This window comes from Pristiophorus japonicus, chromosome 3 (genome assembly GCF_044704955.1).
Source record: "Pristiophorus japonicus isolate sPriJap1 chromosome 3, sPriJap1.hap1, whole genome shotgun sequence".
NCBI classification, from domain to species: Eukaryota; Metazoa; Chordata; class Chondrichthyes; family Pristiophoridae; genus Pristiophorus; species Pristiophorus japonicus.
The window spans coordinates 271898581-271917455 of NC_091979.1; the positions used below are offsets into that span (position 1 = coordinate 271898581).

At 43.3% G+C, this 18875-nt stretch overlaps 1 protein-coding gene across 4 annotated transcripts in view; it reads right to left on the minus strand.

The window, feature by feature from the left end:
• LOC139259522 (uncharacterized) overlaps nt 1-18875 on the minus strand; it is a 351083-nt gene that overhangs the window by 219467 nt on the left and 112741 nt on the right. For all 4 annotated transcript variants that reach the window (XM_070875007.1, XM_070875005.1, XM_070875009.1 and 1 more), the window contains exons 5-6: nt 12000-12228; nt 9773-9993 (exon numbers count right to left, since the gene is read on the minus strand). In XM_070875007.1, the coding sequence (XP_070731108.1) occupies nt 9773-9993; nt 12000-12228 (450 nt within the window). The remainder of the gene's footprint in view (nt 1-9772; nt 9994-11999; nt 12229-18875) is intronic.

The following is an 18875-nucleotide window of genomic DNA, read 5'->3' on the forward strand; positions in this document are numbered from 1 at the left end:
GCAGTGACGGGTGATTGCTCACTCTCAAATGCTTCCATAACCATGGCTAGATCTGCGGGCTGCGCCATTTCCACCCACGTGGTGGGCAATAGCAGCCTACTGAGAGCATCGGCGCAGTTTTCTGTGCCTGGCCTGTGGTGGATGGCGTAGTTGTATGCGGAGAATGTGAGCGCCCATCTCTGGATGCGGGCCGATGCGTTGGTATTTATCCCTTTACTCTCGGAAAACAGGGATATAAGTGGCTTATGGTCAGTTTCCAATTCAAATTTTAGCCCAAACAGGTATTGATGCATTTTCTTTACCCCATAGATACACGCTAACGCTTCTTTTTCAATCATGCTGTCGGCTCTCTCAGCCTTAGACAGACTCTTGGATGCATAAGCAACCGGTTGCAGTTTCCCAGAACATACCCAACGTCATATGACGATGCATCACATGCTAGTACCAAACGCTTACATGGATCATACAACACAAGCAATTTGTTTGAGCATAACAATTTTCTCGCTTTTACAAAGGCACTTTCTTGGCTTTTGCCCCAAACCCATTCATCCCCTTTTCATAGTAAAACATGCAGTGGTTCGAACAGTGTGCTAAAACCCGGTAAGAAGTTACCAAAGTAGTTCAGGAGTCCATAAAACGACCGCAGCTTCGTCACGTTCTGTGGCCTCGGTGCGTTCTCGATTGCCTCCGTCTTCGTGTTGGTGGACCTGATGCCGTCCGACACAATCCTCCTTCCTAAGAACTCCACTTCAGGCACCAGAAAAACGCACTTCGAGCGTTTTAACTTGAGCTCCACGTGGTTGAGTCGACTAAGAACCTCTTCCATGTGCTGCAGATGCTCGACTGTGTTCCGACCTGTGACCAAGATGTCGTCCTGGAAGACCACAGTGTGCGGGACCGACTTCAGTAAGCTTTCCATGTCTCTCTGGAATATCGCTGCCGCTGATCGGATTCCAAATGGGCATCTGTTATAAACAAAAAGACCTTTGTGCGTGTTGATGCAGGTGAGGGCCTTCGATGATTCCTCCAGTTCCTGCGTCATGTAGGCTGAAGTCAGATCCAGCTTCGTGAACGTCTTTCCTACCGCCAGCGTTGCAAAGAAGTCGTCGGCCTTTGGTAGTGGGTATTGGTACTGCAGGGAGAAACAATTGATAGTTACTTTGTAATAGCCACAGATTCTGACGGTGCTGTCTCCCTTGAGGACAGGAACGATTGGACTGACCCACTCGTTGAACTCAATCGGTGAAATGATGCCTTCTCTTTGCAGCCGGTCTAGCTTGATCTCTACCCTTTCTCTCATCATGTACGGTACTGCTCTCGTCTTGTGATGGATGGGTCGCGCCCCTGGAATTATGTGGATCTGCACTTTTGCTCCTTTGAATTTCCCGATGCCTGGTTTGAACAGCGAAGGAACTTTGTTTAAGATCTGGGCACACAAAGTGTCGTCAGCGGGTGATGGCGCTCGGACGTCATCCCAGTTCCAGCGTATCTTTCCCAGCCAGCTCCTGCCGAGCAGCGTGGGACCATCGCCCGGTACCACCCAGAGTGGTAGTTTGTGCACCGCTCCATTGTAGGAGACCTTTACGGTAGCACTGCCGATTACAGAAATCAGTTCTTTTGTGTAAGTTCTTAGTTTCGTGCGAACTGGAGTTAAGACTGGCCTTGAGGCCTTGTTGCACCACAATCTTTCAAGTCTTTTTGCCCATGATGGACTGGATCGCGCCCTTGTCCAGCTCCATTGACACCGGGAGTCTCTTTAGTTCAACATTCAGCATTATCTGATGACAATTCGTGGTGAATGTGTGCATCCCATGTACCACTGCCTCCTCGGTCTGAGGCGCTGGTTTGTCGTGATCCTCCGTGGATCTGTCCTCCTCTGCAACATGGTGGTTTGCAGGTTTAACAGGATTTGCAGCTTGTCTGCTCACTCGTTGGAGGTGTCCCATTGTTCCACAGCCCTTGCAAACTCACCCTTTGAATCGGCATGAATGGAAACGATGATCACCCCCGCAGCACCAACAAGGTGTTAATGGCCTTGCATTCTGAGACATCTGCGGATGTGCAGCTGCAGGTATATGTGCCCTGTATGTTACAATTCGAAAACAACATCACTTTGTTCACAGTACTTGTAGCAGCACTTGTGTGCTGAGAGATTTGCTTCGTATTGTCACTGGTGGCAATGAACGTCTGGGCTATCGCTATGGCCTTACTCATGATTGGGATCTCTACAGTCAAAGGTTTGCGAAGTATGGTTTTGTGGCCAGTGCCAAGCACGAAAAAGTCTCTGAGCGTGTGCTCCAAATGTCCTTCAAATTCGCAATGTCCTGCAAGGCGTCATAGCTCGGCGACATAACTCGCCACTTCCTGGCCATCAGACCTTTTGTAGGTGTAGAACGCTTTCCTTCCCGGTGTGCACAAATCGTCGTACGATTTCTCCGTGGGTTTCGCTGGAGTGAGCAAATTCTTCATGAGGCCATAGGTTGGTGCCCCACAGATGGTGGGGAGGATCGCCCTTCATTTGGCAGCGTTCTCTTCCCCATCTAGCTCGTTGGCTATGAAGTATTGGTCGAGTCGCTCCACAAAAGTTTCCCAATCATCTCCCTCCGAGAATTTCTCCAGTATGCCCACTGTTCTCTGCATCTTTGGGTTTGCTATCTGTATCTAGTTGCCAGTTGTTATGTATGGAGAAAGAGTCAGACTGAACACTGTGAGCTCAAAGTAAAGTGTGACCGTAGTCTTTTATTGCAGGTCTCCAGGGTGCCTCTCCAATCTGTGAGGCCTCCTTAAATACCTGTGCTCCCAAGGGATTATGGGATCCCTTGGGACTCCAGGGGATGAGCCCTCTGGTGGTTGTACAGAATAAATACAAGTTGACATATATAACAGTGAGGACCTTATTAGAACCGAGATCATATGAGATGGTCTCGGACCTCCCTTGCAGTATCAGGACACTATTTGTGCATCCTGTCTGCCAGCTGTGGCTCCTCCTGCAGCTCCTCATTCTCTTCCTGTAGCTCCTTCGCCTCCTTCTGGTTCCCCTGCTCCTCCTCCTCCAGAGGTGCAATGGCTATGTCTTTGGGTAAGGGCTGTTTCCTCATGATTGCCAGGTTGTGAAGCATTCAGCTGATGACGACGAATAGGGACACCTGGTCAGGCGAGTACTGCAGGACTCCTCCGGAAGCGGCCAAGGCAGCGGAACCGTTGCTTCAGCACTCCGATGGTCTGCTCAATGATGCTCCTGGTGGCAGCAGGACTGTCATTGTAAGAGTGCTGGGCAGGAGTGGTGGGGTTACGGAGGGGACTCATGATCCAGGTGCATAGGGGGTAGCCCTCGTCTCTGAGGAGCCAGCCGGGAGCTGCATTAGGTGGCTGGAACAGAGCTGGCACACTGGTCTGGCGCAGGATGAAGGCAGCATGGCTGCTTACATGATAGTGGGCATTTACAACCATTATTGTGCATGTGTGGTTGCACACCAACTGCACATTGAGTGAGTGGTATCCTTCTCGGTTTCAAAAGATCTCAGGATTGCGGTGCAGAATCCTTAAGGCGATGTGTGCAGTCTATGGCACCCTGCACCATGGGGAAGCGCGCCATCCTGACAAAGCCAGTTGACCACTCCAGCTGCGTGTGCCTCATCATGGGAAATGAGATGTATTCCAACCTCCTTCTGTATAGAGCATCTGTGACGTTACAAATTGTGCAATGGGCAGCAAACTGGGAGATGTTTGAGATGTCTTCTGTGGCTCCCTGGAAAGATCCATTGGCATAGAAATTAAGACCAATGGTGACCGTCCCTGCCACTGAGAGAGCCGTTCTCACCCTTGTTTGAGGCTCAACGTCTGGCTGCAGCAGATGGCACAGCTCCGTTACCACGTCTTTTGTAAATCACAGCCTTTGGACACACTGCTCCTCAATAAAGTGAATGTAGGAAAACTGTTGCCGAAACACCCTGGGTGCGTACGGCCTTCTGTTGACACGTCTGTGTAAATGAGTTCCTCTCCCCACATCCTCATGGACCTCTTCATGTTGGTCCAGCTGTTGCTGTCCCTCTGCTTCCTCCTGCTGCTGTGCCTCTGCCTGCTGCTCTTGTTCCCCTTGCCTCTCCCTGCCCCTTTCCATCTGCCTGTGTCGGTCCCTCTCCCTCTCTCTCATCCTCAGTGCATGGACCTCTCCATGGGTCTCTCCCAGTGCAGGTTCCTCTCCCAGTGGGAGCCTTTCTCTTTTCCTCATCCGATGCCTCTGCCTGGCTAAATGACGGCGCCATTGTCTTATGCGAACCATGCTCCGATGGCGAAGTTGGAGGAGGCAGTCCACTGCCAGCACTGAGCCCAAGATTGGCAAAGAATGTTGTTGTCTCCAACTGGACCTGACTAAAGCAGGAGGAGCGATGGAAGCCAAAGTAAACGGAGGGCCAGCAATCAATGATGGCAGTTGATATGTCCTTACTATATAGTATAAATGCACACGAGGCCCATACTTGAGAGAAGGTCACTCTGTGACCAGTTGCCTTTATTACCAAGACCTCAGGTCATGAAGGTGGGTGGAGCTTCCCCTTTTATACCTGAAAGTCCAGGTTAGGAGTGTCTCCCACAAGTTCACCCTCTTATGGTCAATGTTCTCAAGGTGTACAACTTAGGTCAGCTTATACATGGGTTACAATGATAGTTGAATACATGACAGCAGTGGCACATGCGAAAAAAAAAATAACTGCAATCTTGGGAAAAATTTGGCCGACCAAAATACATCTTCAACAGCGCGCCTTTAAATATCACTGGTGCTGCAGCCTGACGACTTGAAACCGACAGCAAAAGCTGTTGTTTGCATTGGCAAGCGTTAGGTAGAGGGATGCGAGGTAATTTAATCTTCCGGGGCGGTCACGAGGAGACGCATATGGTGATGACCTCAGCACTGTGCACTGAGGAGCGTCACGAGCAACACCGAAGTGTGGTGCAAAGCTGTAACACTATCGGCAAAGCGGTGGGCTATTTTGCACGGGTCAATATGACCGTTGGGCCAGCGCGCTAACTCATTACCGCTCAGTTAGCGACAGGCGGAGGTGCTAACTGACACTCCGCAAAGGGGCAATTTCAGCCCCATGTTCTCTTAACTCATGCCTAGCTATGCGTGGGTAGCGGAATTGGCATCCACTGCCTAGGAGATCTCCTTCCATTGTCCCCAAGCAACGCTCCTTCGGTCCTGCTATAGAGGGTATGCCTTCCTCCAGCAGCACATCCATTGCTCGATCAGAGGACCTGGGAGCTCAAAGGACCCCGGAGCTCACCTGCACACATTTTTCTCTGAACTTTCTTTTCTTGAGTAAACACAATTTAAAGACCTTTGGTAGCTTAAAGTGCTGGATAATGTCTGCCCCTTTAAGCTGTTTAAGGTTTTAAATCATGCAACAGCTTCATACATCGCACCCTCTAACAAGCAAGCTCCAAAACAGGTGTTCATGACATTTGAAGCTAACCCAAAAATTTATAATAACAATCACAGAGGTTACGTGGGGTCAGTCATCATGACATCGGGTGGGCGGAAATTACGGTCCACTTTGCTTCCAGTCAGCATTGTGTTAAATCAGAAAAAACAGGCTTATGAAGGAATGGAAAAATAGCTTCACTGTGTTGAAAGGACAACCCATAACAAGGTGGAGGGTCCAGTAGGTGCAAGAAGCAATCACATGGAAGGAGAGGTCAACCCCGTGTCAACTGCCTGCCACACTTAGAATGATGCCTAGAACGTGTCTGATTTGAAAAAAAATGTTATGGTAAGAATTTAGAAGAATGAGAGGTGATCTCATTGAAACATATAAAATTCTGACTGGGTTGGATAGACTGGATGCAGGGAGGATGTTTCCCCTGGTTGGGAAGTCTAAATCAAGGGGTCACAGTCTCAGGATACAGGGTAGGAAATTTAGGACCGAGATGACAATTTTTTTCACTCAGAGGGTGGTGAACCTGTGGAATTCTCTATCACAGAAGGCTGTGGAGGCCGAGTCACTGAATATATTTAAGAGGCAGATAGATAGATTTCTAGAAACAAAAGACATCAAGGGGTATGGAAAAAAAGTGGGAATATGGTGTTTCGATAGAGGATCAGCCATTATCATATTGAATGGCGGTGCAGACTCGAAGGGCTGAAAGACCTACTACTGCTCCTAATTTTCTATGTTTTCTATGTTTTTCTATGTAAGCAGTGACAACTGTGTATGGCTTTAGCTATAAATTGTTTTGCACTGCTATAAGTAGATATGTAATCCCACTATTTAAGAAAGAAGGGAGAGACAAAACAAGGATCTACAGATCAGTTAGCCTGACATGAGTAGTAGGGTAAATGCTAGAATTTATTATTAAAAACGTGGTAACAGGGCACTTAGAAAAATAACAATAGGATTGGACAGAGTCAACACGGATTTACAAAAGTGAAACCATGTTTGACAAATTTTTTGAGGTTGTAATTAGCAGGATAAGGGGGAACCAGTGGATGTAGTGTATTTGGATTTTCAGAAGGCATTCGATAAGGTGCCACACAAGAGGTTATTAATCAAAATTAGGGCTCATGGAATTGGGGGTAATATACTAGATGGATTGAGGATAGGTTAACGGACAGAAAACAGAGAGTAGGAATAAATGGGTCATAGTCGGGTGGGCAGGCTGTAACTAGTGGGGTACCGCAAGGATCAGTGCTTGAGCCTCAGTTATTCACAACCTATATCAAAGATTTGGATGAGGGGACCAAATGCAATATATTCAAGTTTGCTGATGATACAAAGCTAGGTGAGAATGTAAGTTGAGAGGAGGATGCAAAGAGGTTTCAAGGGGATATAGACAGGTGAAGTGAGTGGGCAAGAACATGGCAAATGGAATATAATGTGGAGAAATGTGAAGTTATCCACTTTGGTAGGAAAAATAGAAAAGCAGAGTATTTTTTAAATGGTGAGAGATGTGGCAAATGTTGGTGTTCAGAGGGACTGGGTGTCCTTGTACACGAATCACAACGTTAACATGCAGGTACAGCAAACAATTAAAAAAGCAAATGGTATGTTGGCCTTTATTACAAGAGGATGTGAGTTTAATATGTCTTACTGCAATTATATAGGGCCCCGGTGAGACCACACCTGGAGTATTATGTACAGTTTTAGTCTCCTTACCCAAGAAAGAATATACTTGCCATAGAGGGAGTGCTTCGAAGGTTCACCAGACTGATTCCTGGGAAGAGGGGAATGTCCTATTCGGAGAGATTGAGTAGATTAGGCCTACATTCTCTAGAGTTTAGGAGAATGAGAGGTGATCTCATTGAAATATACAAAATTCTTACAGGGCTTGACAGGCTAGATGCAGGGAGGATGTTTCCCTCCAGAACCAGAGGTCACAGTCTCAGAATAAGGGTTTGGCCATTTAGGACTGAGATGAGGAGAAATTTCTTCACTCAGAGGGTGTGAATCTTTGGAAGTCTCTTCTCCAGAGGGCTGTGGAGGCTCAGTCGTTAAGTATATTCAAGACAGAAATCGCTAGGTTTTTGGATATTAAGGTAATCAAGGGCTATGGGAATAGTGCAGGAAAGTGGAGTCGAGGGAGAAGATCAGCCATGATCTTATTGAATGGCGGAGCAGGCTCAAAGGGCCAAATGGCATATTCCTGCTCCTATTTATTATGTTCTAATACAAGTGCCAACCATTTTATATTGTTAGTTATTTCTAACAAAGGAACTTGCAAGTGTCAGCTAAGTTTACTTGAAAAGTTTCTTAGAAGGGTATTGTTAATCTCCTTGGAGCAGAGAAGGCTAAGAGGATATTTGATCATGAAGGATTTAGATAGAGTAAATAAAGAGAAACTGTTTCCAATGACAGAAGAGTCGATAAAGAGAGGATATAGATTTAACATGACTGGCAAAAGCATCAGAGGCGACATGAGGAAAACCTTTTTACGTAACGAGTGGTTAGGATTTGGATAGTGTGGTGGATACAAATTCAATAGTAGTCTTCAAAAGGGAATTGGATAAATACTTGAAGGAACTGTATAACAGGTGGCAGATGCAATACCATTCGTTTTGTGCTGCTGCCGAAGACAAGTTTCTACCCCAGTGTGTCTCAGGCAATGGTGTGGGGTAAAGTTGTTGAAAGCATTGAAAGAAAGATGTGAAGAAGTATGTTTTGAGGTTTTTTTTCAGAATTGTATTATTTATGTGTTTCTTAAGACATTTAAATAAAATACATGAATTTAACTTTGATAATACGAGATTGCCACACACTCTATAATTAGGCAACACAGGGTCAACCTTAGAAGAGGGAATAAGTAGACAACTGAAAGCTTCTCCAGTGATTCCCACATTTAACCCAAAAATGTGTTTTCTTTTAGCAGCCCTAATAAAACCAGCTCAAAATATGAATTCTGCTTTTGGTACATATGAAACAAGACTCGAACATTTCCAGCTTATAACCAGAAGCCAACAAAACTGAACTATTAATGGCAGTCTAAAGTGGATTATTTTGTAAACAAGTTTGCTGCACAGAAAGATATGTCAATCTCAACGTATCTTGCACATATAAATGAATTAAATGTCAGAATGACATTACACTGTCACACTTCAATGGTGCATTATGAGAAATTACAAGTCATCCTGTTGCTAAACCCATTACAACAATGTATTCTGCATATGAGATATCATTTTGTTTTATCAAGAGCACACTCTTGGTAAAAGCTGGGTTTAATATAGGTCATTATGTTGTATGGAGATTTACAACTGCACTGGAACGACAGTTCTCAAGCGATACATCCTGCTCATAAATCCCTATACAGTGCTATAAGGGATTTATAGCACAACCTCCTAAGCTTTGCACTTTGGCAGTATACTTTTAAGAAGTTACCAGTGGCATGTCGAAGGAAGCCACATCAATGAAATAAAGAAAGTACACAAATACATGTTATTCAGCTCTAAACTGGGCTGACAAGGAGAGAGTGTAAATTAAATTAATTCAAAAATGTATTCAGTTCCACATGAATTGATGATAGAGAAAGGCTATTATGAGTCTGTTACTTTACTGATACCCTTATTTCCAAAAAAACATAACATTTGTTAATAATAATTTATGACTGACAAAACACACGCTATTATGGCTGCAGTCCCTGAGACGAACTTTTATATTGGAATGATTGAACAATGGAATGGTTTGGTTTGGAATGGTTTGCTATGCGGTGTACCCCAATCTGTGCAAGGTGAAAAAAAGCTTAACAGATGTTTAATATGATGTGATGAATGTGATTAAATAAAAGGGGTCATTTTCTGAAATTGCAAGATGGGCTTAGAACCTTGCCCACTGGGAATGCATTTTGGAAATTTCTGTGTGCGTCCCCATGAGTTTCTATACCAGTGCATGGAAAATCAGGGATTAGGATGCTCAGTTTCCTGATATGCACTCCAGTGGATGAGACTGCGCATCAGGAGCAAGATTTCAGAAAATTATCCATAATATTGTCTTGTTTAACTTCGTGCTTCAGTTATTTATTTATGCCCCTTTTGGGACCCACATACCAATTAAGATTATGATTGTGCCCTGCTCGCAGTTATAAATGCCAATTCTGAGCTGTGCAAACTATGTCACTATTTGATTCAGCCTCCTCTTTTCCTCCTTCTGGAAGAACGCCTGAATCACCTCCAATATGATAAAGTTAACACCATCTGTTGTTTATTTGTTTCCTACTTCAACCTAGAGTTCATGTTCAGGAGAGAAACATTTAAAACTTATACCAAATAAGCAATTTGAAAGCCTACCTGTGGTGAATAGCCTATAAGAGCCCAAAGGTATCCAGCAGTCAAATTCCTGTGATGTGAAAATTCGAGTTCATCTGCCTCTTCTCGATTCAGAGCTATGTGTAAACAGCCGTGGTAGTCGCCTATCAACCGTTGTCCACCATGCAGGTCCAAAATGTCCCACGTGCCGATTTTACCAAGCGCTCTTGTTAAATCACTAATGTGGCGGAATGATAAGTGACCTGAACATGTATTGAAAAAAAAGTCTTTATTTTGTTCTTTAATATTATGAAAAATAAACATCACCCGAAATTCCTTTATTAAAAAACAAAATCACATAATCCCCATTTGGAACCGAATTGCTGTTTTTCAAGACAATTTTAAACGTGCATAATTTCCTTTAACACGTAGCAGTCTTCCCACATTATCTAGTACAGTACACCCTTGCTGCTTAGGAGCCAAGAAAATACATATTATAAGAGGATTGTGCTGAAACTAAGAGTTCATTTACTTTAATATAGCAGCTGTCTCCAAGCATTTCTACTCAGATTGTAGTGTTTTGTGTAATGAAATCTAGCATATCGTCTGTTTTTTGAAAGACTATGTGGTGAATTGAATAAAGTATATGTCTTACTTATAGATTTATATACACTACCAACTCATGTTAAGAAAGTTGATACAACACTGCCATGCCTGTATTTCCTATATAGTAAACCATTAATAGGATGCTTTTGACTTATTTTCTAACAGCACATACACCATTATTTTAAAACAAATCTTTTACATTTCTGCTAAAAGAACCAGTGATTGTAACCAAAGTGGCAGAGGGTAGCTAGCACCTATGGAATCATGCATGCATGCATGAGTCCACTATCTTCAGCAGAGGGGGAAAAAAACTTGAGGGAGGGGAAAGAGAACTAATTCCTTTTTTTAAAAAAAAAAACAGAAGAGATCAATTCAGACCAGTTAATCTACTATACGTGTGGTGGATATTCATCTGACTTCTCCATTAGACAAGACATTGGAATTTAGAGCAGGAGTATTTGCCTCATTTATCAAAAATAAATGTGAACAGCTATTTTGGATAGTGGCTGGAAAAAGTACACTACATGAAATGTAATGCTGTAATGTCACAAATTTATCACTGGTAATCCTTCTTCAGCTCCTTCATTCTTGCGACAACACGTTCGTTGTAAAAGGCACAATTTTAAAGAAAAGTCTAGACAGAATAAACTTCCAGCTTAAAGTACTCTCCACTCTTTTTAATAAAAAAATAAAAAAGTCACATAGCAAGGAGACCGTTTCAGTTTTGTTAGTCACTTGAGGCTTCCACTTGTACTTGGATCTGATCAATGATGTATCTTATTGGAATAGTCCTGAGTGGCTCAATTCAGCAGTACTGTAATTGATGCTTCGAATCAGCCTGGTGCCCGAGCCAGGAAAAGCTAGAACTGGCTGAGTGTGCAGAGTAGCTAAACAAAAATTCAGAAAGGAAATATTTTATGCAGCATATCTTGGAAATCTCCTTCATTGCTGCAGTATTCTAACAATGAAGTTGCTATAGAGATTGACCTGCAAATATATGTAAGATTGTTGTACTGGTCAGCAGGAAATACAAAAATGGTGGAAACCAACTTGATGTTTACAGATCAATTTGCTCACAGTACTTGTCGTATTGGATTTCAAAAAGTAGATGTTTATCACTTTCAGTATAACCTGCTCGTCACAGCTAGCTGCGTTTACTGATTCTGCAAATAACTTCAACTTATTCCATGTAGGTTCGAATCCCAAACTTAATTAAAAACCTAATGTGATGTTTCAGTGGTGTGCTACAGATCCATACGGAATATTGAAGTCTCGGGTTTGATCCCTCCGTGGGGTAAGCTCGCTGATCTCAGCCAGGCAACTGCAGGATTGGCACAATTAGCATTAGTTGCCATATGGGGAAAAATCATCCAGGGTTCCTACTCTCGATCGCTAATACAGTAGGTCCCTACTGTAACACACGCATCCATGAATGAGGATACTGGATTTGGCTTGGATTTCTAATTATTTTCAGAATACATTTTCAGCTGTTTTAGGCTATGTGGAAAATGATGATGGTGGAATCCAAATTTATGAGACACCAAAAAACAATTGCTAGCCTTTATAAAATACCAACCACACTAGTCTCTGCTTCATTATGTATACAATTGTAGGTCTCTAACTTATTCTATAGAAGTACACTTAAATCTGCTTCAGTACTCACCAGACAGCCAATGTGGTGTAAGAATATTGGTGATCCATGACGTATACCCTTCCTTAAAAGAACAAATAAAGGATTCAACGTTGCATGGAGCTATGACCTCATTTATCTGTGGCACTTCTGGGTCCAGTTCACAGATTGGATTCAGAAAGACTACTCGTGGGAAGAAGGCACTCTGGCGAAGACACACACCATTTTTCATCAAGTGATTCCACAAATTTAACGTTTTGGTCTATAGAAGATAGTAGGAGGAGGTAAGTGAGCAATGTGGGTAGGGAGGTGGTATTGAATGTAAAGGAACACAAAAAAATAGGGCAATGAGCTATTTAAAAAGGTGAGAAATCAACCATACATGCAATACAGAATTACAGGCAAAGTTAAGATTAAAACCACTAAGATATGAAGTAGAAACAAGAATAGGTAGCACAATGGGTGAGTGCACTCAGAACCAAGTTTGATTCCAATCCAGATTAATGGCAAGAAAATCTTCTGTTGGTTTCAATATTTCTACATGAAAAATGAATTTGGGCATGCTCAATTCAGTTCCTAATGCATGTGGGTCCAAAGCACAAAATTGCCCCTGTTTGGCACTAAAATAGCAATTTAATTCAGAAATAGTAGCATATATAGTAAATGGAAATGTCATGTTGTTGCTCCTGAAATTAGTGCGACAGCATATTCTTGAAGTATAATAGAGGGAGCATAATTTTGCATTTAAGAACATAAGAATTAGGAGCAGGAGTAGGCAATTTGGCCCCTCGAGCCTGCTCCGCCCTTTAATAAGATCATGGCTGATCTGATCTTGGGCCTAGCTCCACTTCCTTGCCTGCTCCCCATAACTCTTCATTCCCTTATCGCTCAAAAACCAGTCTACCGCCATCTTAAATATATTCAATGATCCACCTCCACGGCTCTTTGGGGCAGAGAATTTGACAGCTTTATGACCCTCAGAGAAGAAATTCCTCCTCCTCTCAGTTCTAAATGGGCGACCCCTTATTCTGAAACTATGCCCCCAAGTTCTAGATTCCCCCACGAGTGGAAACATCCTTTCTGCATCCACCTTGTCGTGACCCCTCAGTATCTTATATGTTTCAATAAGATCACTTCTCATTCTTCTAAACTCCAATGAGTATAGGCCCAACCTACTCAACCTATCTTCATCTCCGGAATCAACATAGTGAACCTTCTCTGAACTGCCTCCAATCCTTAAATAAGGAGACCAAAACTGTACGCAGTAGTCTAGGTATGGTCTCACCAATACCCTGTACAGCTGTAGCAGGACTTCTCTGCTTTTATACTTCCTCCCCCTTGCAATAAAGGCCAACATTCCATTTGCCTTCCTCATTACTTCCTGTACTTGCATACTAACTTTTTGTGTTTCATGCACAAGGATCCCCAGGTCCCTCTGTACTGCAGCATTTTGTAATTTCTCTCCATTTAAATAATAATTTGCTTTTTTATTTTTCCTGCCAAAATGGATAACTTCACACTTTCCCACATTATATCCCATCTGCCAAATGTTTGCCCACTCACTTAGCCTGTCTATATCTGTTTGCAGATTTCTTGTATCCTCCTCACAACTTGCTTTCCTACTCATCTTTGTATCATCAGCAAACTTGGCTACATTACACTCGGTCCCTTTATCCATGTCATTAATATAGATTGTAAGAAGTTAGGGCCCAGCACCGATCCCTGTGTCGCCCCACTCGTTACAGTTTGCCAACCTGAAAATGACCCATTTATCCCGATTCTCTGTTTTCTGTTAGTTAGTCAATTCTCTATCCATGCTAATATATTACCCCTGACCCCGTGAGTTCTGATCTTGTGCAGTAACCTTTTATGTGGCACCTTCTCGAAACCCTTCTGGAAGCCCAAATACACCACATCCACTGGTTCCCCCTTATCCACCTTGCTCATTACATCCTGAAAGAACTCCAGCAAATTTGCCAAACATGATTTCCCTTTCATAAAACCATGCTGACTCTGCTTGACTGAGTTATGCTTTTCCAAATGTCCTGCTACTGCTTCCTTAATAATGGACTCTAGCATTTTCCCAATGATAGATGTTAGGTTAATTGGTCGATAATTTCCTGCTTTCTGTCTGTCTCCTTTTTAAAATAGGGGCGTTATATTTGCGGTTTTCGAATCAGCCGGGACCTCTCCAGAATCCAGGGAATTTTGGTTGTTTACAACCAATGCATCCATACATAGAAACATACATAGAAAATAGGTGCAGGAGTAGGCCATTCGGCTCTTCGAGCCTGCACCACCATTCAATAAGATCATGGTTGATCATTCTCTTAGTACCCTTTTCCTGCTTTCTCTCCATACCCCTTGATCCCTTTAGCCGTAAGGGCCATATCTAACTCCCTCTTGAATATATCCAATGAACTGGCATCTCTGCGGCAGGGAATTCTACAGGTTAACAACTCTCTGAGTGAAGAAGTTTCTCCTCATCTCAGTCCTAAATGGCCTACCCCTTATCCTAAGATTGTGTCCGCTGGTTCTGGACTTTCTCAACATCGGGAACATTCTTCCCGCATCTAACCTGTCCTGTCCCGTCAGAATCTTATACGTTTCTATGAGATCTCCTTAGAAGATGAAAAGGGGGATTTAATAATGGGAAATGTGGAAACGGCTGAGACCTTAAACAATTATTTTGCTTCCGTCTTCACAGTGGAAGACACAAAAACCATGCCAAAAATTGCTGGTCATAGGAATGTGGGAAGGGAGGACCTTGAGATGATCACTATCACTAGGGAGGTAGTGCTGGACAGACTAATGGGACTGAAGGTAGACAAGTCCCCTGGTCCTGATGAAATGCATCCCAGGGTATTAAAAGAGATGGCGGAAGTTATAGCAGATGCATTTGTTATAATCTACCAAAATTCTCTAGACTCTGGGGAGGTACCAGCGGATTGGAGAGCAGCTAATGTAACGCCTGTGTTTAAAAAAGGGGGCAGGCAAAAGGCAGGTAACTATAGGCCGGTTAGTTTAACATCTGTAGTGGGGAAAATGCTTGAAACTATCATTAAGGAAGAAATAGCGGGACATCTGGATAGGAATAGTGCAATCAAGCAGACGCAGCATGGATTCATGAAAGGGAAATCATGTTTAACTAATTTACTGGAATTCTTTGAGGATACAACGAGCATGGTGGATAGAGGTGTACCGATGGATGTGGTGTATTTAGATTTCCAAAAGGCATTCGATAAGGTGCCACACAAAAGGTTACTGCAGAAGATAAAGGTACACGGAGTCAGAGGAAATGAATTAGCATGGATAGAGAATTGGCTGGCGAACAGAAAGCAGAGAGTCGGGATAAATGGGTCCTTTTCCGGTTGGAAATCAGTGGTTAGTGGTGTGCCACAGGAATCAGTACTGGGACCACAACTGTTTACAATATACATAGATGACCTAGAAGAGGGGACAGAGTGTAGTGCAACAAAATTTGCAGATGACACTAAGATTAGTGGGAAAGCGGGTTGTGTAGAGGACTCAGAGAGACTGCAAGGAGATTTGGATAGGTTAAGCGAATGGGCTCAGGTTTGGCAGATGGAATACAATGTCGGAAAGTGTGAGGTCATCCACCTTGGGAAAAAAAACAGTAAAAGGGAATATTATTTGAATGGGGAGAAATTACAACATGCTGTGGTGCAGAGGGACCTGGGGGTCCTTGTGCATGAATCCCAAAAGGTTAGTTTGCAGGTGCAGCAGGTAATCAGGAAGGCAAATGGAATGTTGGCCTTCATTGTGAAAGGGATGGAGTACAAAAGCAGGGAGGTGTTGCTGCAACTGTATAAGGTATTGGTGAGGCCGCACCTGGAGTACTGCGTGCAGTTTTGGTCACCTTACTTAAGGAAGGATATACTAGCTTTGGAAGGGGTACAGAGACGATTCACTAGGCTGATTCCAGAAATGAGGGGGTTACCTTATGATGATAGATTGAGTAGACTGGGTCTTTACTTGTTGGAGTTCAGAAGGATGAGGGGTGATCTTATAGAAACATTTAAAATCATGAAAGGGATAGACAAGATAGAGGCAGAGAGGTTGTTTCCATTGGTGGGGGAGACTAGAACTAGGGGGCACAGCCTCAAAATACGGAGGAGCCAATTTAAAATCGAGTTGAGAAAGAATTTCTTCTCCCAGAGGGTTGTGAATCTGTGGAATTCTCTGCCCAAGGAAGCAGTTGAGGCTGGCTCATTGAATGTTTTCAAGTCAAAGATAGATAGATTTTTAAGCAATAAGGGAATTAAGGGTTACGGGGAGAGGGCGGGTAAGTGGAGCTGAGTCCACGACCAGATCAGCCATGATCTTATTGAATGGCGGAGCAGGCTCGAGGGGCTAGATGGCCTACTCCTGTTCCTAATTCTTATGTTCTTATGTTCTTATCCTTCTAAACTCCAGTGTATAAAGGCCCAGTTGATCCAGTCTCTCCTCATATGTCAGTCCAGTCATCCCTGGAATCAATCTGGTGAACCTTCGCTGCACTCCCTCAATAGCAAGAACGTCCTTCCTCAGATTAGGAGACCAAAACTGAACACAATATTCCAGGTGAGGTCTCACCAAAGCCCTGTACAACTGCAGTAAGACCTCCCTGCTCCTGTACTCAAATCCCCTAGCTATGAAGGCCAACATACCATTTGCCTTCTTCATCGCCTGCCTGCATGCCAACTTTCAATGACTGATGAACCATGACACCCAGATCTCATTGCACCTCCCCTTTTCCTAATCTGCCGCCATTCAGATAAATTCTGCCTTCGTGTTTTTGCCATCAAAGTGGATAACCTCACATTTATCCACATTATACTGCATCTGCCATGCATTTGCCCACTCCCCTAACCTGTCCAAGTCACCCTGCAGCCTCTTAGCGTCCTCCTCACGGCTCACACTGCTACCCAGTTTAGTGTCACCTGCAAATTTGGAGATATTACACTCAATTCCTTCATCTAAAACATTAATGTATATTGTAAAGAGCTGGGGCCCCAGCACTGGGCCCTGCGGCACTCCACTAGTCACTGCCTGCCATTCTGAAAAGGTCCCGTTTATCCCGACTCTCTGCTTCCTGTCTGCCAACCAGTTCTCTATCCATGTCAGTACATTACCCCCAATACCATGTGCTTTGATTATGCACACCAATCTCTAGTGTGGGACCTTGTCAAAAGCCTTTTGAAAGTCCAAATACACCACATCCACTGGTTCTCCCTTGTCCATTCTGCTAGTTACATCCTCAAAATATTCCAGAAGATTCGTGAAGCATGATTTCCCTTTCGTAAATCCATGCTGACTTGGTCCGATCCTGTCACCGCTTTCCAAATGCACTGCTATCTCTGCAGCCATTTCTTTTAAGACCCTAGGATGCAGGCCAGCAGGTCCAGGGGACATGTCCATCTTTTGTCGCATTATTTTACAGATTACTGTTTCTTTAGTGATAGTGATTGTTTTAAGTTCCTCACTCCCTATAGTCCCTTGACCATCTATTATTGGGATGTTTTTAGTGTCTTCTACCGTGAAGACCAATACAAAATATTTGTTCAAAGTCTCTGCCATTTCTCTGTTCCCCATTATTAGTTCCCCAGTCTTGTCCTCTAAGCGACCAATGGTTACTTTAGCCACTCTTTTCCTTTTTATGTACCTGTAGAAACTCTGTTTTTATATTTCTTGCTCGTTTACCTCATACTCTATCTTCCCTCTCTTAATTATTTTTTTAGTTGTCCTTGTCTGGTTTTTAAAAACTTCCCAATCCTCTGGTCTTCCACTAATCTTAACAACTTTGTATGCCATTGTTTTCAATTTGATACCATCCTTTACTTCCTTAGTTAGCCACAGATGGTTCTCCTAATAAGGGAATTAAGGGTTATGGGGAGCGGGCGGGTAAGTGGAGCTGAGTCCATGGCCAGATCAGCCATGACTTTGTTGAGTGACGGAGCAGGCTCGAGATGCTAGATGGCCTACTCCTGTTGCTAATTCTTATGTTCTATGTTCTCCCTTCTTTTAAAATCTTTCCTTCTCACTGGAATATATTTTTGTTGAGAGTTATGAACTATCTCCTTAAATGTCTGCCACTGTTTATCAACCATCCCACACTTTAATCTATTTTCACAGTCCACTTTAGCCGACTCTGCCTTCATACCTTTGTAATTGCTTTTATTTAAGATCAGGACACTGGTTTGAGATCCAACTTTCTCACCCTCCAACTGAATTTGAAATTCAACCATGCTATGATCACTCTTTCCTAGAGGATCCTTTATTATGAGATAATTTATTAATCCTCTCATTACACAGTACCAGATCCAATATAGCCTGATCCCTGGTTGGTTCCGCAGAGTACTGTTTAAGGAAACCATCTCGGATGAACTCTTCTCCAAGGCTGTCTTGGCCAATTTCATTTGTCCAATTAATATGAAGATTAAAATCGCCCATGATTATTGCTGTACCTTTCTTACAAGCCTCCATTATTTCTTGATTTATACTCCCTCCAACAGTGTAGCTACTGTTAGGGGGGCTATAGACTATGCTCACCAATGAATTCATCCCCGCATTATTTCTTATCTCCACCCAAACTAATTCTACATCATGATCTTCTGAGCCAATATAATTTCTCATTACTGCACTGATCCCATTCTTTATTAACAGAGCTATCCCACCTCCTTTTCCTTTCTGTCTATCCTTCTGAATTGTCAAATACCCTTGAATATTCAGTTCCCAGCCTTGGTTACCTTGCAACCACGTTTCGATGCTATACCTGATCTGGAACTGCCTGAAGGTGGCATTGGCCACATGAAATGGGGAAGGTGTTCAATTTCCAGCATTAACATCTCTCATTTTGACCAGCAATAAGAAGATAACAATAGAGATGTTACTGATTTAAAAAAAATA